The sequence below is a fragment of the Mastomys coucha genome, unplaced genomic scaffold, assembly GCF_008632895.1.
Source record: "Mastomys coucha isolate ucsf_1 unplaced genomic scaffold, UCSF_Mcou_1 pScaffold11, whole genome shotgun sequence".
Taxonomy (NCBI): Eukaryota; Metazoa; Chordata; class Mammalia; order Rodentia; family Muridae; genus Mastomys; species Mastomys coucha.
Window position 1 is genome coordinate 33,424,222 of NW_022196893.1, and position 24,687 is coordinate 33,448,908.

General features: G+C 49.1%; 1 protein-coding gene across 2 annotated transcripts in view; it reads right to left on the minus strand.

Annotated features, from left to right (window-relative positions):
- Krt8 (keratin 8) overlaps window positions 1-24,687 on the minus strand; it is a 35,712-nt gene that overhangs the window by 2,655 nt on the left and 8,370 nt on the right. The window contains exons 1-6 of one of the 2 annotated variants that reach the window (XM_031356555.1): window positions 10,103-10,261; window positions 6,330-6,377; window positions 4,448-4,816; window positions 2,164-2,372; window positions 1,337-1,397; window positions 296-391 (exon numbers count right to left, since the gene is read on the minus strand). In XM_031356555.1, the coding sequence (XP_031212415.1) occupies window positions 296-391; window positions 1,337-1,397; window positions 2,164-2,372; window positions 4,448-4,789 (708 nt within the window). In that variant the 5' untranslated portion in view covers window positions 4,790-4,816; window positions 6,330-6,377; window positions 10,103-10,261. Of the gene's footprint in view, window positions 1-295; window positions 392-1,336; window positions 1,398-2,163; window positions 2,373-4,447; window positions 4,887-6,329; window positions 6,378-10,102; window positions 10,262-24,687 lie in introns of those variants that run through there. The other variant, XM_031356547.1, reaches the window with a different exon arrangement.

Consider the following 24,687-nt stretch of genomic DNA (forward strand, 5'->3'; position numbering starts at 1 on the left):
CTTCAAAACAGCTCAAAGATCAGGGGAGGGGCTTTGAGGACCCCATGAGCCTGAATTAGGCTGGGTTCCCACACTGCATGAGGACCTGAGATGGGTTAGTTCACTCCTCAGCCCATTTCCCCATCTCAAATAGAGGATGGAGACTCTGTAACAATTTTAACTACTGCTTATGGTTATTGAGGAAAGGCCCTTGCTGATTGGTGTGCTGGAAGACAGAAACAGCCTGTTGGCTGGGTGCTGGAGCAGGACACTGACAGCCAGGAGGGCCAGTCTACTCCAGCCCCTGAGAACATACCTCTTCATGGATCTGCCGGAGGAAGTTAATCTCGTCGGTCAGTCCTTCCAGGCGAGACTCGAGTTCCACCTTGTTCATGTATGCTTCATCCACATCCTGAGGGTAAGGTGAGGAGCCCGAGTTCAGTGCTCAGGGGCTCCCCAACATCTGCCCATGGTTGACACTTGCTGATCCTCCAACCCAGCCTCTTTCTATGTCCTTGTACATTAGTATTCTCTCCTGCATGTGTGTCTATGTAAGGGTGTCAGGGTCTCTGGAACTGGAGTTACAGACAGCTATGAGCTGTCATGTGGGTGCTGGGAATCAAACCCGGATCCTCTGGAGAGCATCCAGTGCTCTTAACTGCTGAGCCATCTCTTCAGCCAAGTTTCTTTATCTCTGCTTCCTGCAGGCTCCCAACTCCACCCTTCCCCCTCCAGAAAGCTAAGCTAAGGCTAGACCCCTAACCTTGTCCCACTTGACTGCAGGAAGCTAACTCCCTGTCCTGTCTGCCCGATTGTTATCTAGAAGACATCGGGTGGCAAAAGAATTTCTCCTATTACTTAGAAAGCAATGAGCTCACTCATTAGAAAGTCCCAGAGAATTCCTAGTCTAAATCCCAAAGCCACGCCTCCTGTGTCTTCATACAGGTAAGAAGACCTCGTCTTTCTTCTTCTCTCTTTTTTTTTATATTAATTTGCATCATGTTTAGTTATGTGTGTGCGTGTTTCTGCACGTGGTTATGCACACACACACTGAGTTCAGGTGCCCTCAGAGGCCAGAGGCATCAGATCCCCTGGAGCTGCAGTTACAGGCAGTTGGGAGCCATTTAATTTGGATAATAGGGGGAACTGAACTCAGGTCCTCTGGAAGAAAAGCCAGTCCTGCTTCCTATTTTGTAAAACAAGCAAACGAACAAGTAAATAAACACACAAGAAAGAAAGAAAGAAAGAAAGAAAGAAAGAAAGAAAGAAAGAAAGAAAGAAAGAAAGGAGGAGAGAGAGAAAGGCAAGCCCTCTGAACCTCTGTACCATCTCTATAGCCCCGCCCCCAGGCCCTCACCTTCTTGATGAGGACAAAATCATTCTCCATCTCTGTACGCTTGTTGATCTCATCCTCATACCTGGTAAGAAAAGACCTGGAGTCAGTGGGTGAAGGTGAAGGTGAAGGCTGCCCTGGGTCTGCTGCTGCCAGGGATGGAGCCCAAGGCTTTGTACATGCTAAATGTGTGCACAAAGAGAGACACTCCTACCCCACCTTGCTCTCTGATTGGGGGATGAATAGCTCAGTTCAGAGATTCATGGCACTCAAGGCTGGTCCTTCTGCCCTCCACACCCATTTCCCAGCCCCCACCCAATCTTATGCTCAGCCACTGGGGAGGCCTGAAGCAGGAAAGCACTCTCCAAATATACATTAGACTTGGCTTGCTGAGAGAGTTAACATGGAGCCTGTCATGAGACCTCAGAGCACTCTCTGGAGAGACTGCCAGATCGTAGTTGTTTGAGTAAAAGTGAGGGTGGCTAGCTACCTCTCTCATCTAAGTGCAAAATAAATAAATAAATAAATAAATAAATAAATAAATAAATAAATCTTACTATGTAGCTCTGACTGGCCTAGAACTCACTTCAAAATTAAGGTGTGTTTGTATACTCCTCCTGACTCTGTCTCCTGAGTGAAATATTCCATATATGTGCCAACGTACCCAGTTTAGGTTCACTATCTAACCAGGAAATTGTTGCCCTGAGCTAGACAGTCCTGAGACTGAAGCAAAACTGGCCATATGACCACAGGACCAAACTGCCCCTACACAGGGGTTCACGAGAATGGAGACCTCTGCTCCCAAAAGTGAGGCAACGTAAGAGGGCTTTATTGAGGGGGGCGGGGCTCACTTATTCTTGAAGTCCTCCACCAGGCCCTGCATGTTGCCAAGCTCCGCCTCCAGCTTTAGCTTCTCCTGGCCCAGGGCTTCCAGCTGCCGGCGGAGGTTGTTAATGTAGCTCTCAAACATGTTGTCCATGTTGCTCCTCGATGACTTCTGCTGCTGCAAGAGGCTCCACTTGGTCTCCAGCATCTTGTTCTGCTGCTCCAGGAAGCGCACCTGCGTGGGGAGGACACGAAAAAGCCCACATCAGGCTAGGGTCAGGATCTGGAGGGAGAGAGACAATGTCTTCCGTGTCTCTTCCCGTGGTCACATATGACCTGGGGAAATAGCGCAGTGTCGCTGTGGTGGTGGAGCCATGTCACTCCAGCACTTGGGATGGGAGAGACTGAAGTCGTAGAGGCGGAGGGGCTTTTATTCCCATACACAATACATCTTAGCCTCGTTTTTCTAAAGGTCTGTTCGTTACCTTGTATGTAGGATTGAGAAGGGCATCTATCAACGATCATTTGAAGGGATCTCCCTGCTTCCGGGAATGCTTGCTAGGGCTTCTACAGCAACACTGCTGCTACCCTTAGCTGTGTACCTTGGTCTGGGTCTCCCCAACCCTGCAAAAGCTTCCAGAAGGCTCAGGTAGGGGCTTTGGGGAGTCCCTTCTCCACAGAGGGCCCACTTTTAGCAGATGATGAAGCAAGAGAGCAGGCAGGCATGTCTCGTTCCATTCTTCCCACCCTGCTGGAGCAGCCTTGGAGATCCCCTCAACCTTGGCAGTCCCCTTACCCACTTGTCCACAACCAACCCCTCCCCACTTCACATCTTAGAGCACGCAATCCAAGACGTGGGGGGCGGGGGGGCGGGGACGTCTTTTGTAAGGATAATAGCCTGACTGCTCCATAGGAGCGAAACGTACTTTGTACTCTCAGGGCGGAGCTCTAACTTTTTAAACTGGGGAAACTAGAAGCAAGAAGACATCCTGAGGGAACAATCGGATTACTTTCCCACAACCCACTCTATAAATCCTTTCTTCCCCGTAATTACTAAAAGTTTAAAAAAAAGGGGGGGGGGGGCAAATAGCCCAGGTAATTCCAGCATTTCATCCTAATGGAATGCTGAATTCAGGCCAGGTGCTGCTAAAGCTCACCCCACTTTGAGCTGAACAAGCCGAGAAACTGATTTGGGGAGCCTGTCATATCCATTTTACAGATGAAAAAGTCAAACTTGACAAGACGGCCCATCGGGGCAAATTGTGGGACCCTGTAACCACAAGGCACAAGCTACGTCGGTGCCAAGTGCTCTCCATCAGGACTCAGTGAGAAGCTAGGGGCCCTTGGAGTTAGCAAGCCCTGGTGGAGAAGAAGCAGAACGTCCGATTCCACGGGCTCAGCCCCGTGTTTTCCCTCCTCCCGTTCCCACACCGCCTCTCAGGAGCCAGTCAGCAGAAAGGGCCAATCGTCCCGGGGCCACGAAGGCCACTGAGCCACAGGACTGCAAAACCTGGCCTGGCCTGGCTTTCCGCTTGCAAAGAAACCAAGCAGTTGGGGCGGAGCCACCGTAGAAAGAGTGAAAGGGGTACAAGGGCCAAGCTCGCAGAGGGGTGTGAGCAGGCCGACGCTATCTGGGGCCATAAACTTTGGTTTTAACCGGTCGTGAACAGGAGCGGAGTGTCCAACGCCCGCAGACTTTGAATCCCGCACGGGCCTTCGCGAGGCGGAGTCCCGCGACTCCCCCTCCCCGCCTAACCCTAACCCTGAGCTCCTCCTGGTGGAAGGGCAGACCCAAGACCTCCCTCCTGACTCAACAGAGGCTCCGCCCACACTAGAGCAAGTCAGGGGCCGAGCAGTGATTCAGCCTGGAGCCCCCACTCTCTGGCCTTGGGCACTAAAGACCTCCGTCTGCGCTTGTCGGGTTCAATCGAGACACCTGAAACCTTCTAAAATCTTACACAACCCTCCATTTTTTAACAGGAAAATAGAAAAAGGCACAGGGCACCATGAGGAAACCTTGGGGCAGTTCGGGGACGGGGCGGGGGTGGGGGTGCGTACCTGCCACCAAAGAGCAAAGCGACGACGAGGAAGGGGACCAGGCCCACCAGAGGATGGGGAGGTGCCCCAGGATTTAGTCAAGAACTTCAGAACCTCTCGGCCCAAACCAAAGTGTATGAGAGAAGTAGAAGAGTGTGTGCCCAGGATGGGTGGGTCCCAACAGGAGCTAGCTCATGGGGGGCCAAGAGATGTACGCATCTCTATAATGGTAGAAGAAAGCGCAGGACGGTTAGTGGAAGAGAAGGCTCTCACCTTGTCAATGAAGGAGGCGAACTTATTGTTCAGGGACTTAATCTGCTCCTTCTCCTGAGTGCGCACAGCCTGGATGTTGGGGTCCACCTCCAGCTTCAAGGGGCTCAGCAGGCTCTGGTTCACCGTGACCGCTGTGATGCCCCCGACACCAGCCCCGCCAAAGCCGCCCAGACCCACGCCGGTGCCCAGGCTTCCCCGGAAGCTGCTGCTGCTGCTGCCCACCCGGGAAAAGCTGGAAGAGCTGATGCGGGCGCCGGGTCCACTCGTGAACGAGCGGCTGCTGAAGGCCCGGGGACCGGAGGTGGACATCTTGTAGGATTTCTGAGTCACCCTGATGGACATGGTGAAGTCGGGAGTGAAGGCGGTGAGCTGAAGACGGAGGTTCGAGAGCGAGCTGAGCAGCTGCTTCTAGACGGTGGGACAGCGCCCAGCAATGGCCCTTTATAAAAGAAGAGCCCAGCCCCAGGGGAGGGAAAAGGGCCTCTTACCTGAATGGCTAGACACTAGAGGGCAGGGCCTAACCCAACATCTGCAACCTCCAGACAGGACTCAGGTGAGGGCAGTAGAGAGCTGCTCCCACCCGGGATCCCTCTCCAACCCCACCCTAAAAATCCAGGAGAGAGTAGTTGAGCCCTGTGAAGGCAGGAAGTGAGCCTGGGGTCTCCGATCTAAGCTGTCTTATCTCCTGCCCTCCCTTGATAGCTACTCTGGGAGGTCTGAGCAGAAAGGGTTCCCAGGCATTTTAGTTTAAAAAACAAAAAAGCAGGGTCTCAAGTCAAGCAAGCTACTAGAAGTCACCAGAAGTTGAAACTCAAGGAGGGTCTGAAGACCCTTCCTCAGGGGTCACACAACAGATATGTTGTAGGTTCTCCACCAGTGGGTTGCAATCCCTCTAGGAATAGAGCTACACTTTCCCAGAGGTGACATATCAAATATCCTGTGGTTCAGAATCTGGGGGGTCACAACCCCTTTGTGGGCATAAGTACCCTGGAGCCTAACCAAAGCCGGCGCCCACCTTTACCACCCAGCCACTGGGATTGAGGGCCTGCCCTACCCACCACATCTGGCTGATCTCTCCTAATACCTCTAAGAGACCTCCTTTAGGTGGGGCTGGCCAGACTGGCCCGCAGGGCTCTTCCATTCCCAAGCTCCTGTTTGCCTTGTCTGTCCAGGTTACAGCCTAACACCACCACCCCCATCCTGCTATCAGTGGGGCACCCGGCACCCCTAGGCTGGCAAAGGGGGCGGGGGGAAGGGATAGGTAGATATTTGCGGAATGAATGAACACATGCTTCTGGCCTCTTCTCTCTGGGTGCAAGGTAAAGAGAAATCAAATGCAGCTCTTCTTTCTGGACATGGCACAGCATTCTCCTTTCCCACCAAGACCTGAGAGTTCCCCAGACCAGACAGAGCACCAGAGGCCTCGAGGAATAGCAAAGAGTGAGGAACAGAGACTAAGGTAGAAAAGGGGGAACCCAGAGAAGAGAGAAAGGCACAGGGGCTTCGCTGGCAATTGCTTCTTTGGAGACACCTTCCCCAGCTTCCCGGTGCAGTGAGTCATGGTGCCTTGGGACAGGATGGCCCTCCTGGTGATTCATTCTCCAGCCACCTGGACCCTCTCCTTTGCCCCCACCCTACCTCCCAGCCCCAAGCTAGCCAGATGTGATGAGGATGGTACCCTCTCCCTGCACCTGTCCCTCTGAACTCATTATCCCATTATCAGAGTGAGTCAGGAGAACAAGCTGGGGCACAGCCTGCACCTGTGGGAGGTTGGAGACTGGGGAGCTGAGCGAGGCCCTCCAGGCCTGGGCGGAGCAGGCTGTGGGTAGAAGGCAAGAGGTTTGGGTCCCCAAGGCAAAGATTCCACCTGCAATTAAATTACCTGATGGGCTGGGCTCTCTGGAAGGTACTTCAGGGTGTGATGTGGGGACTGGGTGGATCTCAATTAAGGAAACCAAAAGATGACAGATATCCAGATCCCCTGGGGGACAGGGCAGCCAGCAGACACCACCCCAAAGCCAGGGAAAAGAGTAAGCACCTATGAAGAGAACTGTCTATGGATTCCTTCCCTTCTCCAGGAGAGACACCCAGGACTCCAGAAGAATGGACACATATAGGCAAAGAGACAGAGACCCAGGATGGACACATACGGGTTCCTACCAAAAGGGACAGAGACCCCATCACCCCAAGACACACAAAGTTCCCTTCACAGCACACCTCTCTTCCTTTCCCTCTCCCTCTGCCCCGCCCCCCGTGTATGAGTGTGTGTGTGTGTGTGTGTATGTGTATGTGTGTGTCTGAGGTCACTTCCAGAAAGACCGATCTAGAAATCCCCAAGGGAACACAGTGACCATATTCCTTCCTTGCCTGTCCTTTGCCAGGAGCTCAGCCCTCAGTCCCCAGCCTTGGGCTTCCAGCATGCTAGGAAAAGGGAAATCCTATTTACACCAGCCCCTCTCACATTCCCTGAGTCAACACTCCATTTTAAGGTGAATATCAATTTGGGCGTGTGTTTATCACCCCCTCTCTAACACAGGCCCACACCCAGCAAGACTGGAGACTTTTTCCAACAAACCAAAGGGAGGGAACCGTGGCCGACGCCAAGCCTGTGAGAGAAAGCGGAAGGAGAAAAGGAGCAGCTGGTCAGACAGGTAAGGCAGCCCGGGGGAGGGACAGCCGGGACAGCCGACTCTCCCTTTCTTCCCCTCCCCCACACCATTTTTTAGAGAGACCTGAAAGGAGAATACTCAATTGATTTAGGCAACTCGTAGCATAAAAGCTAGTCATCCAGCACCCTTCCTGAAATCTTGGCTTCCTCCACTCTAACTACCTGGTTTCTTGGTCCCAGGAGCATCTCTTAAGGTGTGAGGAAGGCGGCAGTAAAGATGAGACCCCTGTGCTGTGCGGGCCAGAGCAGCAGCTCAAACCGCAACCCGGGCTTATCACTTGCCAACTCTCTGTTATTGTCCAGAGACCCCCAATATGGCCTCTGCTCAGCAAGAGAAGCCAGAGTGCTCTATCCAATGGCTTCTGCCTGGAACTTCCCCGGGATAGAGGTAAAAGGGAAAGGCCCCAGAGACTAGGGCCAGGTGGTCAGAGGAGAAGGAACCAAACTAGAGCAGCCACAGGTACAGGTATAAGGCTGGCTCTGGCCACTGTGGTCACAAAAGCCTGTTCAACAAAAGGGGTGTGTGCACTTGTAACGAGGTAAGGGTGCTCTGTACAGATAGCTCTACCCTAATATGTCTCTCCCGGAGATCCAAGGGAGGAAGGAGGTCTCCCAGGTTAAGACCCAACCCTCTCCTGCCACTGCCCACATGTACACAAGTAAATAAAAGTAATTTTAAGGGCTGGCAAGATGGCTCAGCGGGTAAGAGCACTGACTGCTCTTACTGACTTGCTCCTGAGTTCAAATCCCAGTACCCACATGGTGGCTCACAACCACCTGTAATGAGATCAGACGCCCTCTTCTGGTGTGTCTGAAGACAGCTACAGTGTACTTACATGTAATAAATAAATCTTTGGGCTGGAGAGAGTGGGGCCAACTGGAGTGAGCAGGGTTGACCAGAGTGAGCAGAGGTCCTAAAAATTCAATTCCCAACAACCACATGAAGGCTCACAACCATCTGTACAGCTACAGTGTACTCACATACATAAAATAAATAAATCTTTTTTTTTAAAGTAATTTTAAAAACACAATCATTGTGGGGGAAAAGACTAGTGGCTAAGGACATAGCTTAATTGTTTGCCTAGCATGCCACAAAACCTGGGTTTGGTGCCAGTACCACATAAATTGGGTGTAGTGGTCCACGCCTATAATTCTGACACTTGAGAGGTTGGGGCAGAAGGAGCAGAAGTTCAGGGTCCTCCTCAGCTACATTGAGTTTAAGGCCAACCTGAGAGCAAGAGACCCTGTCTCAGAAGGGGAAGAAAGAGGGGGTTGCAGAAGCATAAATGAGCTCCATAAAAGAGCAGTGAGGGGCTGGAGAAATGGCTCAGTGGTTAAGAGCAATGACTGCTCTTCCAGAGGTCCTGAGTTCAAATCCCAGCAACCACATGGTGGCTCGCAACCATCTGTAATGAAATCTGATGGCCTCTTCTGGTGTGTCCGAAGACAACTACAGTGTACTAATATATAATGAATAAATAAATAAATAAATAAATAAATAAATCTTTAAGAAAAAAAAGAAAAAGCAGTGAGTTTGTACACCAGACCTTGGGCTAGGAAAAGGAGGAAAAGTAAAGGCTGTCCTTGCATGAGGTGATGTTCTAAAAGTACTAAAATCACTTTGAACAACAGAGCAATTTTAAATATTGAGAGGAGCAGCATATAAACAGCTGGGGGTACACGGCTGAACAGTTTAAATAGGAAGCCACAGATGGTGTGGATAGCCATCTGGTAAGCCACAGAATGGGTAATTAAGTTAATTGTTGGTTCTGTGCTGTGTGTCTCCAGGCAAAATTGTCCATTGTCTGTGTCTAACAAACGGAGGCTGAAAGTAATCGACCACAGAGCTGAGTCCCCAGCCTTCTCTGCATTCTCTTGTGTTTTGAGACCCTCTAGGTTACCCGTGCAGGCTAAGCTCACCGTGTAATCCAGGTCACTTCAGCTTATCACCTCCCTCAGCCTGCCAGACAGATTCCAGGGACTGCAGACCTGTACCACAAGGCTCAAGTGATTGATTTTGTGTTTTCTTTTCTTCATCAAAAGTCATGGCTCTGATAATTAAAACCTTCGAATGGAAAGTGGACTCTCTATCCCGAAGAGAAGCAAGTTCCAAGTCAGGGAGTGCTCATTCTGGCGCATATGGCACCAGAAGATGCCTTATAAAAATATTATAAATATCACTTACCTTTCATAAGATGTATAAAGCAGGCAGGAGGAGAAAATGGACTCCCATAAGCTGTCCTCTGACCTTCAGAAGCACAACCCGGCATTGCATGCACGCTCCCACGCACATATACACAAATAAATAAATGTAAAGAAACATACCCAAGTCAACAACCTCATGGCTCTGCCTCCCTGCGTGGAGCCAGGACATGCTTCCCATAGGGTGATGAAGAACAAGATAAGTTATGCAAGAGTTCAGCAGCCACAACACTGGCACCCAGCAGGTCAAGGTCTCAGAAGAACAGACTATGACCAGGCATAACTGATGAGAAGGACAGTGTCATCAGCCCCAAGAAAGCCATAGGACCCAGGGTCGAGTGAGATGTCCAAACCTCCTTCTTCACATTGCTGCTGAAGTCCACCTGGTCTACAATGAAAACTTCCAAGTTTTCATTTGGCCCTCTCCTACCTTCCCTGGTCCCTCAGAACATTCTAGAGCCGCCTTTAAAGAGTATCTTTTGAAGTTGGAAAAAACATCTTCCAGTCATCCACCCCTAAAAGCCTGTGCTTCGTGGGGGCTGGCTAAGAATCTCTGAATGCCTAGCTTTCCCATAACTTACCAGGGTACCCCAGGGAGCTAACAAGTCAGGTGTAAATGCTTCTGGCTCTGGGTGTTCTGGGTTACTCAAGAAAGACGCTCTTGGGCCCAGGGCTGTTCAGCTGATAGAGTGCCTGCCCAGCGTGCACAGAAGTTTCACCCCCAGTACCACATAAACTAAGCATGGTGATACAGGTACTTATCCTATGTCTCAGGAGATAGATACAAGAGGATCAGATGTTTATACTCATCTTGAGCAACATAGCAAGTTCAGGGTTGGGCAGGATTATATGGCAAGCTCTGAGGCAGTGACCTGTGATGAAGAGAAGTGTCCTTTTCTGCTTTCCAGGTACACAGGATCAGTGACATAAGGAGAGGCCTCAGAGACCAGAGCCCTGAAAAGACAATGGCACGGTGGCCTTTGGGAGGTGTCTCAGCCCACCATGGCCAGAGCCATCACCAATCTTCCCCCACAGTCACGTCATGTAAAATGGCCATTTGCAAACGGCAGGATGGAGAACAGAGGGGTTTGAGAGTAGGGGTAAGAAGACAGGGGCTTTGGATGCACAGAGGGCTGGATGGCCAATGTGTACCCGGTCAGAGCCCTGGCCAGGAAGCTCTGGCTTAGGAAGATCTCTCTGATTGATGTAGTGAGGCATAGACAGCAAAGAAATAGCACCAGCCAGGGCTACCTTGGAAACAGATCAGACCTGGAGGCCACAGACACCCCGATATCACAGGAGCTTTAGTAGACCACCAGCCATAAAAGCTTAGGAGAGGAAGGGCTGAGGGAGGTTCCTCAGAAGGGAGTGTCCCAAGGCCAGCCCTGCCCACAGTCCCCCTAGACTTGAGTGAGCAATGCCTCTGTTCTGGGGAAATCTTTTTGTGCTCCAATCTCTCTCACCTGTCAGCTTCCTCCACGGATACTCAGGGGTGTGTCTAAACTGCCTCTTATAGTTCCGGCTTCATCAACATCAACAAAAGTTTTATGAGTCTGTATAGCATTTGATTATCTAAGGAATTTGCCTTTGGTCATTGAAAAGCACTGATGATTTTATTGGGTGGATCTGATAATAGACAGGCTGTATTTTTTAATTATAAGTAGTTTTAGGGGTGTGTGTGTGTGTGTGTGTGTGTGTGTGAATGTGTGAGTATGTGTATAGTGTGTATGTGAGTGTGTGTATGTGTGTGTAAGTGTGTGAGGGAGTGTGAGGGTGTGAGTGTGAGGGTGTATCTGTGTGTGTGAATGTGTGTACGTGTGTTAGTATGTGAATGTGTGTATGAGTGTGTGCATGTGTGAGTATGTGAGTGTGTGTGAGTGTGTATGTGAGTGTGTATGAATGTATATGTGAGTGTGTGTATAGTGTGTATGTGAGTGTATGTGAGTATGTGTGTGTGAGTGTATGAGGGAGTGTGAGGGTGTATGTGTCTGTGTATGTGTGTATGTGAGTGTGTGTGAGTATGTGTGTGTAAGTGTGTAAGGGAGTGTGAGGGTGTGAGGGTGTGTATCTGTATGTGTGAGTGTGTGTATGTGTGTGAGTATGTGAGTGTGTGTATGAGTGTGTGCATGTGTGAGTATGTGAGTGTGTGTGAGTGTGTGTGAATGTATATGTGAGTGTGTGTATAGTGTGTATGTGAGTGTATGTGAGTATGTGTGTGTGAGTGTATGAGGGAGTGTGAGTGTGTGTGTCTGTGTATGTGTGTATGTGAGTGTGTGTGAGTATGTGTGTGTAAGTGTGTGAGGGAGTGTGAGGGTTTGTGTGTGTATGTGTGTATGTGAGTGTGTGTGAGTGTGAGTGAGTATGAGTGTATGTGTGTGTGTGTGAGTGTAAGGCAGAGGGACTGTGAGGTCAAGCTGAGGTTACATGGCATGTGCATGAACAATTGAACATGTGTATGTCGGCTGGTCGGGGGGAAAAGCTATGGAGTCTCCTCTCTGCACTTTCATGTGGCTTCTGGAGATGGGACTGAGGTCACCAGGCTTGTGCAGCACAGGCTTTCCCAGTTGATCCATCCTGTCTTGAGGCAGGTGCTTTTGGAGGTATGTATACATCTGAATGCAAAGCTGGGCAGTACCTCAGGTTCTCTCCCAGAAGAGCAACTCCCATGTCCACTCCCATGCGACACAATCTCAACTTGTCCTCAGAGTCCCTCCCTCCCCTTCACCATGCACACAGCACATACATGCACTCACACACATACAGGTAGATGTATTCTGTCCTCTCCTATACGTGTGGCTCATGTACATTCCAAGGAGCACAACCCCTTGGCATGCTCACATTTCCACGATGCGTATGAGCATCAGTGCATGTGCCATCCTTTTAGCCCTCCCCACCACCCACCATCTCAGACTCATAAACACTGCCTTCCTATACCTGTCACGTGTGCATAAGACACACGTGCATAGCAGCACATACCACACATATCCAACACACAACACAGAACTAGGCTCTTGACAGCAAATGACTGATACCCGGTCAACCCAGCTTCAGCATAAAAGGTCATTTATTTGCTTCTCAGTTGGGAGTGCATTTGTCTTGTACACTCCCTCCTCCTCAGCAGGCTGTCTCCAAACTGTGACAAGGATGGGTATCACTTAGGGACTGCTTATTTCCAGATGTGTCCTGCTGAAGTTCCAAGCTCCCTCAGCTGACAGATCACATGTCTGTTTCTGAACCAAGCCTTTGATCAGGAGAATAATAAAATGCTATCATTTGAGCCAGATAGATCCCAAGCTGAGCCGGTGGGAAAACAGGGAGGGTCAGGCCCACCCAAGCTAATGCAAGGAGGTAAAAGAGACCATTCACCAAGAAGAGAAGGGGGAGAGGCCGGGAGGGCAAAAACAACAGATGTTCATTAAAGGCACTGACTGACCCAAACGTACACAAATACAGATGTGGAGCCCCAGAGAGCTTACAGACTCATGAGGATATCAGCATACACAGTGAGCCAGCCTCCAGTCTCTTGCCAACAAAACATTGATGTCAGATAAATAAAGGATTAAGACATGTGCTGTAGAACTTTTGGGGAAAGGTAACCTTTGAGCAAACTGAATTTAGAAAAATAATAAGTAATAAGGGCCCAGTAAGATGGCTGAGTCAGACTCTGTAACCCAGGGCTGGGTTGGAACTTGTTATGTAGTCCAACTGGCCTTCAACACATAGCAATGCTCCTGCCTCAGCTTCCTTTCCAAGTGCTGGGAATACAGGCATGTACTACCACACCCAGACTGGAAAAGTAAGGGGTAGAGGCTGGGGGTAAAGCTTGGAGGTAGAGTATGGAACGTTCAGTGAAGTCCTAGGTTCAATCCCAGCCCCATACAATCCCAATCCCAATAACAACAAAACTAAAAACAAACAACAACAACAAACCAGAAGCATGTCCTGATACACACCTTTAATCCCAGAACAGCAGCAGAGGCAGGAGGATCTCTGTGAGTTTGAAGCCACCTGCTCTACACAGCTCAACCCAGGGCAGCCAGGGCTGTGTAGAGATGCTGTCTTTAAAAAACAAACAAGAAGAAAGCAGAAACCCAAAAGTAAGATGAATAGAAAGATCTGGAAATGTAAAAAGCCACTGGGCAAGCACAAAATTCCTAGGAAGAGTGGAGCAGCTGGGGCAGGGTGTGTGTGTGTGTGTGTGTGTGTGTGTGTGTGTGTGTGTGTGTGTGAAAGGCCAGAATATAAAGACCAATGATGGTGACCCGGTGACCTATTTTCTCTCTGTTGATCATGCCACACTGAAAAACAGTGACATTTTCTTTGAGGGGCAGGGAGGGAGCTAGGCATCAATCCCAGGACTTGGGGTGCACGGAACCTTTCTCTGCTCTACTGCTCCATAGCTTTTCTACTCTTAGCTAATTTCTACCACTGGCCTGAAGAAGCAGGACAGCACTAAAGAGCAGCTAGGATACTTTGTGCACCCAAGCTCACACAGCTGAGACAGGGGAGTGACCTGTCAGACCCCTCACACTTAGGGGAGTGTCCCTGCTTTTTCTCAAAAGTTCTAGTGTCCTGCTGCAGCGTAAGACAGATACAATGAGAAGTTTCTTGTATGAGGTGAGCTGGTTTCTTAGCCTCTCCAAGATTCCTTTTCACCAACCAGAAATGTCCACACGTCTGTCCATCCCTCAGAGAGAGTGAGAGGATAAGAACAATGGGCTGGAGCACTGTCAGTTCACATTAGCTTGACTGTCAACTGCCTCTGCATGAAAACAGCCTCCTTGGGACAGACAAGTGTCTTCTCTACAGCACTTGACAGGCGACAAGAGATGACTGAAGAGAGTTTGCTCAGGAGGAGGCTTGAGTCCACCTAAAAGGAACTGGCAACTGGGATGAGAGAGAAAGGGGGGATTCTACAGGGTTGTAACAAAGAGATAACAGGCAAAAGTCACCCCCCATGCAAAGCTGATGCTTGCAAATCCAGTTCCTGGGGAGCAAGCTATGCAAATGGTACCCTGCCTGTGGCCTAGTCCCTGCCAGTGGTGAAGGCAGTTCTGAGGGTGGGCAGGAGAGTGGCAGTGGTGGCTCTCATTTGTTTGGCTTCTTCTAAGTGTCAAAGTGTCCTCTTTTCTTGCATATGTTACTTATGATCCTAAAATAGCCTGTGAGAGAGGCAGCATCCCCACTTGCAAATACAAACAGTAAAGTTCAAAATTCCTCCTGCCAGAGTAATGGGGTCAGAGCTCAGGCTAGGCCCAGGCCACTTCTGAAGCCTCTGAGTGCTTTCTACAATGGTTCGCTCCACTTAGGAAATTTGTCCAATTAAAAGAAGCAATAGTCAAGCTGAGCAGTGGTGGCACGTGCCTTAATTCCAGCACTCAGGAGGCAAATGCAGGGGGAATCTCTGAATTCAAGGCCAACCTGGTTGATAGAGCAAGTTCCAGGACAGACTGGGCTACACAGAGAAACCCTGTCAGGGAGGTGGGGGCTGGAGGGAGGCAATAGTAGGGCTGGAAAGACAGCTCAGTGGGTAAAACTGCCTGCCACAAGACTGGTGACCTGAGGCAAATCCACAGGCCCCACGTTGTAGAAAAGAACTAACTCCCATAGGACATGTGCCCCTCTCGTGTACACATGTACATACATAGAAATAAATGTAATTTAAAAAAAATAAAGCAATAGTAAAATAAAGCAATGCTGGCCAATAACACAGAGAAAATGCTCTCAAATCCAAAGCCGCACAGGTCGAGTCATGCAATTACTATCTGCCCAGCCTCTAAGCTGTCCCCACTGAGAGACTCCAGAAACCTTAACTGCCCCGCAAACCGCATACATATTGCATTAGAAAATGATCTCACTGAGCTCCAGAACATGCTGGTTCAGTGGATCCAATGGTGGACTGGGCCTTCTCTACCATGAGATAAAACCAGATAGACAGGACTAGGAATACAGCCCAGTGGTAAGGTCCCTCCTAGCATGATGGTGGGTTTCATCCCTACCTTGGGGGAGGGAAGGAAGAAGTAAAGAGAAAGGTAGGGAGGTGGGGAAAGAGAGAGAGAAAGAGAGGAGGGAGAAAGAGAGAGAGAAAGAGAGAGGCTTAGCTAAAGAAAGCTCTGACCTGCTCCTCACTACCCTTTAACACACCTATTGTCCACATTCCCCAGTCTCTATGGGCTGAGATAACTCCAAATCCTCACACAGTGACCCATTCATAAGTCTTAGAGAAAAATCTGTTGACTTAGACAGTGAGATTGGACTGGCTTAGGGCCAGCCAGAGCCAGTTTAGCCTCTGGGACTTGTTAGGTGTGTTCCCATAGCAACACAAGACACTCTGCAGTTTCTGCATTCCTGACAGAACTTTGTTATCCAGTCCCCAAGACATCACCCACCTAGCCTGCCCTGGTTTCCCAGGTGACAGCTAGAGAACAGCAAGAGTTACTGGTGACAGAAAACCAGTTTCAGGAACCCAGAAAGCATAGGGACCGTCCCAACAGGAGGCAGACCAGTGTTCCTCACTCTGAAACCTCCAATTGCACCTCCCCTGATTTCCTAGACATCGTCGAAGACCGGTGGGCCCATGGCACCCATGTCGTCCACACCCAGTCATTCCCTATTCCCGCATGGCCTGAGCCTATCCCTTTTGACTGACAGCTTCCCATGAACATTCCACCTCTGCACTTCTAAGACTCCCCTCCCCCAATCCACCCATTCCTCTAACTTGGCCTTGCCTACAGTCTCCTCCAGGAAGCCTCCAACATGGGCTCCCTCTGGCCCTCCAGCTTGGAGCCTCTACTGTGTAGTCTTGGCTCCCACAGCACATCACAGGGTTGGACATGTGGTATGCACAAGTATGCCATGGCCTAGGGTTTCCTTAAGGTAGTAACCATACAGTGGATGAGAAATAAGCTGAGCCTGCATTTTGGAGCCGAGGAACCCGAGCCTGGTAGTTAAGATTCAGAAGCCAGTGAGTACCAGAACTGGGCCCTGTCTGCTCTGCCCCAGGTACTCCCCTACACAGTGCCTGCTTTATAACCCATTAAAACCTCCCGGCTGAAACCAGGAGGACTGGACAAACACCCTGTTTTCACAGACGAGGATGTGGACGAGCAGACACTGGGACACTAGGGCCATTCCCTGAGGCCATAGAGCACACTGTACCTGGGCAGAGCCACAGCTCGCTCTCTCTGGCTCCAGTACCACAGTTGGGTTCCCTCTTCTCTGATCTGACCTACCAGCATCTCTGATAAGGGCAGTGGTGTCCAGAGCCTGGGGGCCAAGGGGAGCCCTAAGCATTGACAAGCCACCTTTCCCACCCATCCCCAAGCAGTTGCCTTCACTTCCTCTCACGACTACAAATCCACCCACCACACACTTCCAAAGAACACTTGGATTTATGGTTAAAATCCATTTGTTTTGGGGGTTATGACTCAAAAATTAAACAAAACTCTGGTCAGGGAGATGACTCACCAGGTAAAGGCATTGCCACCAAGCCTGAAGACCTGAGTTTGATCCCTGGGACCCAGATAGTAGGGGAAAAAAGTTGTTCCCCAAGTTGTCCTGGTGTCAGTGTGTACACACATATCATTTAATTAATTAGAATATAATGCCAGGGTGGTGGCATATGCCTTTAGTCCCAACATTATGAAGGCACAGGCCAGCCTATATAGAGAAAGTGTTAGGCTAGCCAGGGCTACATAGTGAGACTCTGTCTCAAAAACAAAAACAAAAAAAAAAAAAAAAAAAAAAAAAAAAAAAAAAAAAAAAAAAAAAAAAAAAAACAATGCACCTGAGTGGGGGGTATTTTCTTTTAAACAAAATTCAGTAAATTTTTTTTTTTGTTTTGAGAATTGTCTTAATCTAGAACGATGTAAACTAGCAAGAAAACTCCACTTGGGAATGAAATAAGCTGAGTTCGCATGCCAGTGAGTCTCTAATCGACAGCAGACAACGTGAGAAAGGCATCAGCTTTGACTGGATCCGTTGGCCTATGTTCTCTCTTGTGTAAAATAAAGTACACAATTAAAAGGTTTCCTCAGTTGGGGGGCAGTGGTGGCACATGCCTTTAATCCCAGCATTCAGGAGGCAGAGGCAGGCAGAGCTCTAAGTTTGAGGCCAGCCTGGTCTACAGAGCAGTTCTATACAGAGAAACCTTGTTTCAAAAAAGAAAGAAAAGAATTTTCTCAGCCCCTCTCTCCTGTCTCCTCCACTCACCTAGAAAGACCCAGGCTAGTCTTCCTCAACTTATTTTCTCAGTGCACTGACAGCCTGGACCTCAACAGAACTCTTTCTCCCACTAAGCCTCAAAAAGGAGGAAAAGGCTAGAAGAAAGGCCCTTCTAACCAAGAAGCAATCAATCAATCAATCTCTCCCTCTACCTCTTTCTCCCTTTCTCTCCCTCCCCCCTCTTGGAACTGAGAGGAGTGATGGGGAAAGGAAGAGAAAGAGTCTTTTCAGGATCAGGCTGCCCAGCAGCCACACACATAGTGGTCAAAACAAGCCTCCACAGGACAGGGCCTGAGCATGCACCTATGACCTCCAGAAGCCGAGATGCTTAATAAGCTTCTGAAAACAGAGCTGTCAGACAGTCTGAATTCCTGGGGAAGCCTGAGTGAGCCATCCCCCTATCTCGCCAGTGGAATGCAGCTGGGCGGCCTGTATGCAGGGGGGTGTGGGGAAGGCCTTACCTAAGCCAGAGCCATAAACCTTATCTCCCAGGCCCTCCTGAGGTTCCAAGAGCTCAGGCTGAGTCAGAGCCCAAGGCTGGGGCCTGAGGCACACCTGACTCACTCCGGGATGTGTGGTCATTCATTCTGAAATGAAATGAGAGCAGAGGGGATCTGCCTCTCTGCACATCTGAGTGAAGAGGTAGGCCAGGTGATTGATTCCCATGAAGGCTAGGGGCCTAGAGTCTTACCAGCCAGCCCTAAGCCAAAAATTCCCCTCCCAGGAGAGCAAGAGCAAGGCACAACACTGTCCCTCAATTTCTCCTCTGTTCTGAGATCTCAAGTTGACAACCAGTTGTTAATGAGGCCCAACGGTTTCTCTTTCTGTGGGTTTCTTTTTTTTTTTCCCCGAGACAGGGTTTCTCCTTGTAGCCCTGGCTGTTTCTGTGGGTTTCAAAACCTAAGATCCAACTTAGGAGACCAGAGCAGGGTTGAGAAACAAAGGGACAGCCTACTGCCAGGCCTATGCCCCCTGTCACGCCTCCACCCTAAGCAGAGCTGGAAAGGGACAGGGGAGAAAAAGGAGGCTCTGTTCTCTGGTTCCTGGTGTCTCTGAGAAATTCCCCAGCCCCCTGCCAAGCTCCCCTCCCTCCTCACAAGCAAGTGAGAAGGTCAGGGAGACGTGCAAATCAGCCCCTCTGCAGGTGGTATCGATGACATCATTGACCTCTGGCAACCACACTTTCCCTTGCCAGGTAAGGAAATGTTCCTGTCTCCTCCCCCACTCGATCTGAGTAGTCCTCTGCCAGCATGCAGGCAGGACAATCTTCTACAAACACTGCTTTGATCTTGCCATTCCCAAGCCCCAGCTTCCCATCACCTTCTGAATAAAGGTCATAGCTCTCATCTGTCCCCTGAGGCTGAGTCTTGCCTACCTGGCACTGGCTGCCACACTGAGCCCGCCTTCCCAGGGCTGTGCCCTCCCTAGTCCTGTGCCTCTTGGCCACCTGCACCTGCTGCTGAAGCCTGACCCTCCCTGCCAGCTCCACACACCCAACATTCAGCAAACATTTGCTGAATGAACACAATATGGCAGTCTTCCTCCTGCTCCCCCTTCTCCCCCCCCCCCCCCCCCCCCCCCAGTATCCACAGCGAAGCCTCCTAAGACCCTCCCAGCAGGCCTCTGCCACAATCCCTAGACTGGATTTCTCTAGCTGTGGGCATAACTAAGCACCCTGATTGTAACTCCAGTCCATGTGTGGACTGTAGACATTTTTCTTTTTCTTTTTTTATTTATTTTATGTATATGAGTACACTTTAGCTGTACAGATGGTTGTGAGTCTTCATGTGGTGGCTAGGAATTGAACTCAGGACCTCTGCTCACTCCAGCCCCACTTGTTCTGGCCCAAAGATTTATTTACTATTATATGTAAGTACACAGTAGCTGTCTTCAGACATACCAGGAGAGGGCGTCAGATCTCATTATGGATGGTTGTGAGCCACCATGTGGTTGCTGAGACTTGAACTCAGGACCTCTGGAAGAGCAGTCAGTGCTCTTAACCGCTGAGCCATCTCTCCAGCCCAACATTTTTCTTTATTTGTCCTGTCAGATCCTCACGACGACCTTGGGAGTTCAGTATTATTATCTTTATTTTCGTGTGAGGAATCCAGGACTTTGAGAGGCAATTCATGCCATGAATAGCCATCAGGGTTCGAGCAGGGTCTGGGCTCTCCCACAGCTCTCCCACCACAAGCTGTAGCACCTTCCTCAAGACATGGCCACAGTCTGCTCAGCAGAGCGGGTGTGCAAGCCAGTTCCACCCAGACAGGTCCTGTTCTCTGCTTTCTTCCCTACCTTCTTGCCCTCAATCTTGATCCAAGAATGTGGAGAATAGGGAAGAAATGATCAATGACTATCTCTCTCGGATCCCAGGGATGGTAGCTAAGTCTCTGGATAGGAAGGCAAAAGCACCGTCACCACACCACACACACTACGTGTTGCTAATGGCCCCCCCAAGTGAGTCCCAGCTCTTCTCTCCAGCCCTTCCCCACTCTAGGAGGACACAGGTTGGGTGTGGGGCAGCAGGGTAAGACCAAAAAAGGTAAAGGGCCAAATTGCAATGATTCACCCTCCTTTGGCCTCCCCTGAGGTAAGTTTAGGGGCTGGACGCTTGAAATTCCAGCCTATCCCTGGGGAGACACTTAGGTGTCAGTTACCTGGACAGCATGAGGACGACTCTGTTTAGTACAAACTAAAGGTTGCCATGGCAACTAGGGCCAGAACAATAAGGGCTAGGAGCAAAGGTCCTGAACAAGGGGTGGGGCCATAACCAGCCCCAAGGCTCTGCTGCCAGCATGCCACAAGTGTGCCACCTAGGTCGGCTCTGACCCAGCACCCTCTTGTGGCTAAGTGGGAGCCAGCCCAGAGCTGAGGAAGGGCCACCCATTTTAGAGAAACATTGTATCCCTTCTCAAGCCTTTTGTATGCTTTCTCAACTGAGACCAGAGAGACAGACACTGCCTAAGATAAGAGGCCTTCCTGACTTCTGTGTCAGAGGGAAGGAGGAATGAGGAACTAACTTCTCTAACTGTAGAGAAGGGAGCCTAGTGGCTAACATCTAGTAGGGAAAGCCAGCAAAGCCTTCAGAGCTGAAGCGAAGGATCCTTGGTTGGTATGAAGGACCTGAATTCACTACACTTTCCTGTTACCAAATCATGAACTCTTACCCAATCAGGTCCCCCATGGCTGCCACCATAAATTCTTTTATAAGATTTTATTTTTTATTTTATCTTATGTGCGTGAGTGTCTGGCCTGCATTATACATGTCCAGCAAGTGGGTACCTGGTGTCATTGAAGTCCAGAAGAAGGTATCAGATCTCCTGGAACTAGAATTGATGGTTATGAGGCACTATGTGGGAGCCAGGAACTGAACCCAGGTCCTCTGGAATGACAGCCAGTCCTCTTAACCACTGAGCCATCTCTCCATGTCCAACCATCATTTAAAAAAAAAAAGATTTATTTATTTATTTTTATGTATATGAGTATACTATAGCTGTGCAGATGGTTGTGAGCCATCATGTGGTTGCTGGGAATTGAACTAAGGACCTCTGCTCACTCCGGACCAAAGATTTATTTATTATTCTATGTAAGTACACTGCAGTGGTCTTCAGACATATCAGAAGAGCGAGTCAGATCTCATTATGGATGGTTGTGAGCCACCATGTGGTTCCTGGGATTCGAACTCAGGACCTTCAGAAGAGCAGTCAGTGCTCTTAACCACTGAGCCATCTTTCCAGCCCCCCAACCATCATTCCTAATAGTGTACTTTTGTGCCCTTTGAAACTCTGGCATGCACTGCTAACACAGGGAACTTCCCCACAGAGGCTATCCGAATCTGCCTCCATCTCTTTTCTTCTGGGTAGTCCCTAGGGGGGTTTTGGAACTTTCATGGCAGCTGCCCATCCATCTCAGTGGTCACCTGATATATCACCTTAAATCTGCAGGTGCTGAGGTGGGTGCTTTTATCTACCTGACACAAACCCAAATATATCTGGGAAGAGAAAATCTTAATGAGAAAATGCCTCCATAAGATCGGCCTGTTCAGTATTCTCATGAACAATGATTGGTGTGCAAAGGCCCCACCCACTGTGGTTGGTACCATCCCAGGGTAGGTGGCCCTAGAACGTACAAGAGAGCAGGCTGAGCAAGCCATGAGGAACAAGCAAGTAAGGACCATTCCTCCATGGGCTTCTGCTTCAGTTCCTGCCTCCAGGTTCCTGCTTTGAGTTCCTGCTCTGACTTCCTTCGATGATGGACTGTGATGTAGAAGTATAAGATAAAAGAAGTCCTTCCTCCCCAAATTGCTTCTGGTCCTGCTGTTTTATCACAACAGCAGGAACCCTAACTGAACAGGTTTCAAACTGAATAGCTAAGTAACACTAGCTAAGGGCCCGCCTCTATTAATCCCTGCCTGGCAGGCAACATCTCCTGACTCCAAAGCCAGAAGCCTGGCATTGCCTGAAGCTCAGACACAAGAACCTGCCTCACTGAACTAGTTGAGACTAAACAATGTGATTTCTGTAAAGTGCTGTGCCTAATACACCACACATGCTCAACATGGGCTACTGTTGTTGTAAGAGGTAGATATTGTGGTAGTAGAAGTGGAGGGAGGAGGATTGGAAGTTCAAGGTCATCCTCAGCTACACAGCTAATCCAAGGCCAGCCTTGCCTCAAAAACCAAAGCAACAACAAAATATTAAGAACATTTCATGAAAAGACGTTGTTAAGAGAAGAAAAGGATGGACTAGCAAGATGGTTCAATGGTAATGGTGCTTGCCTCCAGCCTGGTGTCTAATTTGATCCCCGATGACCCACATGGTAAAAGGAAAGAACTCACTCTTGAAAAGCTGTCCTTGGACTCCATAGGTGCTCTGTAGAATGTGCCTATCACACACACACACATACACACACACATACAGACACACACACATACACACATGTACACACACATGTACATACATACACACATATACACATACACACATGTATACACATATATACACATATACACATACACACACACATAAGACACACACATACATACACATGTACACACACATACTCACAGATACATGTTTTCACATGAGAGAGAGATAGCAAAAGAGAGAGATGCTTAATATAATAAAAAATTTGAAGAAAGAAGCCAGGTATAGTATTGCACACGTTTAATCCCAGTGGGTGGCACAAACAAGGAACTCTGAGTTCCAGGACAGCCAGGGCTACAGTCAGATCCTATCTTGAAAACAAAACAAAACAAACAAAAAATTAAAAAGGAAGCAAGAAAGAGGGAAAAAAGACATTGTAAATCATATATAATGAAGAATTTGAATATAAACATGTGTAAATATATACACATACAACATTATAGGTACATATAATACACATAAATATATTTAAAGTCTCAAATTTTCAAAATGTTAAGCCCATAATTTTCTATGATGGGCAAAAGCTTTGAGTGGGCAGATCAAGGAAGAGATATAAGCTGGGCACAGAGGGTCAAGCTATAACTGTAGCACCTGAGAGGCTGAGGCAGGAGAATTTCCTTAAGTTTGAGATCAGCTGGGTTGTATAGTAAGTCCCATGCCAATTTTTACTATGGATCAAAACTATTTCATAAATAAATAAAATAAATTTTAGAAGAGACTGAGGAGGAGAAAGAGATGTAGACCAGAAGCCGGCTCTTGGGATTAAGCCAAGCCCGATCAGTACACACCAGTAGTCCCACACTTGGAGGCAGAAATGGGACAGCCTGGGCTTCATAACAGTGTCCCTTCTATGTCATCCTTCAGCCATCCTTTTCAGACCCAGATTCCTCTGATAAGCGACCTTCCCTAGTTCCCCTCCAACTTTCCATAGCAAAGCTGCTTTTTGTTATTGTTTTGACTTTTTTTTTGTAATCTATTTATATATTTTATGTGCATTGGTATTTTGCCTACATGTATATTTCTATAAAGGTGTCAGATCCCCTGAAACTGGAGCTATAGACAGTTGTAAGCAGCTATGTGGGTGTTGGAATTGAACCTGGGTCCTCTGAAAGACCAGTCACTGCTATTAACTACTGAGCCATTTCTATAGCTCCTTCACTTGGTTTGGTTTGGTTTTTAAACAGTCTCCTGTCATCTAGGCTAGCCTCAAACTTGCTATGTAGCAGAGGCTGGCCTTGAACTCATGAACCTCCCGACCCAACCTGGTGCTAAAATTATAAAAATGAACCGCTATGCCCAGCCTTCTCTTGCTTATACTTTTATTTTACTTACTTACTTGTTTGTTTATGTTTAAGCAGATTCTCTCTGTGTAGGCTTGGTTGTCCTGGAACTCACTCTGTAGACTAGGCTGACCTCAAACACACAGAGATTACCTGCCTCTGCCTCCTGAGTGCTGGGATTAGGGATAAGCACCACTGTGCCTGGTTCCTTCCCTTGTTTTTCACACAGCTGGTGTCACCTTCATGTCAACCTCAGATACCTGGAACTCCACTCTCCTCACTAGCTTTCCACTGAAGCCTTCTGGTCGCCTTTCATGCATTACCCTTCCCGAGGGAGGAGAGGGAAGGGCGTGGCAGGTTACCTATGAGTCTCAGCTCTGCCACCTACTAGTGCAATCGCTGCTCATGTTTCGGGTTGAATTTCACTTCCTCAAGACTCTTCGCTGGACTCAGTGGTTGCAGCTACCAACTTCCACGGACTCTAGTCTTCTCACCATAGAATCGTAAAGGTCGGTGGTCTGCTTTCCGTACTGGACGAGCTGTTAGCATTGCTTCTAGGCTCCGCCCCACAGTTACCTGGCAACAGCCAGGTATGCCTTACTCAGTAGAAAAGGAGCTGCCTGCCCCCTCCTTGCTCTCTTGCTCTTGTTCTCTAACCCTTCCCCCCGCCCCCGTCCCTTCTCTCCCCATTCCCCTCCCCCACCTCTATGTGTTCATGGCCTCTACTACTCTATTCCCTCTCCCGCTCTCCTTTCCACTCTCTCCCCGCTCCCTTTCTCTGTCTCTACTACCTCTTCAACTCCCCTCTCTATTCCCTGAATAAACTCTATTCTATACTATATAGTTGTCTATGGCTGACACCTCAGGAGGAAGGGATTCCTCAGCATGGGCCCGCAGAGGCACCCTCTTCCACCGAACCATTCTGCGCCTCCACCAGACATA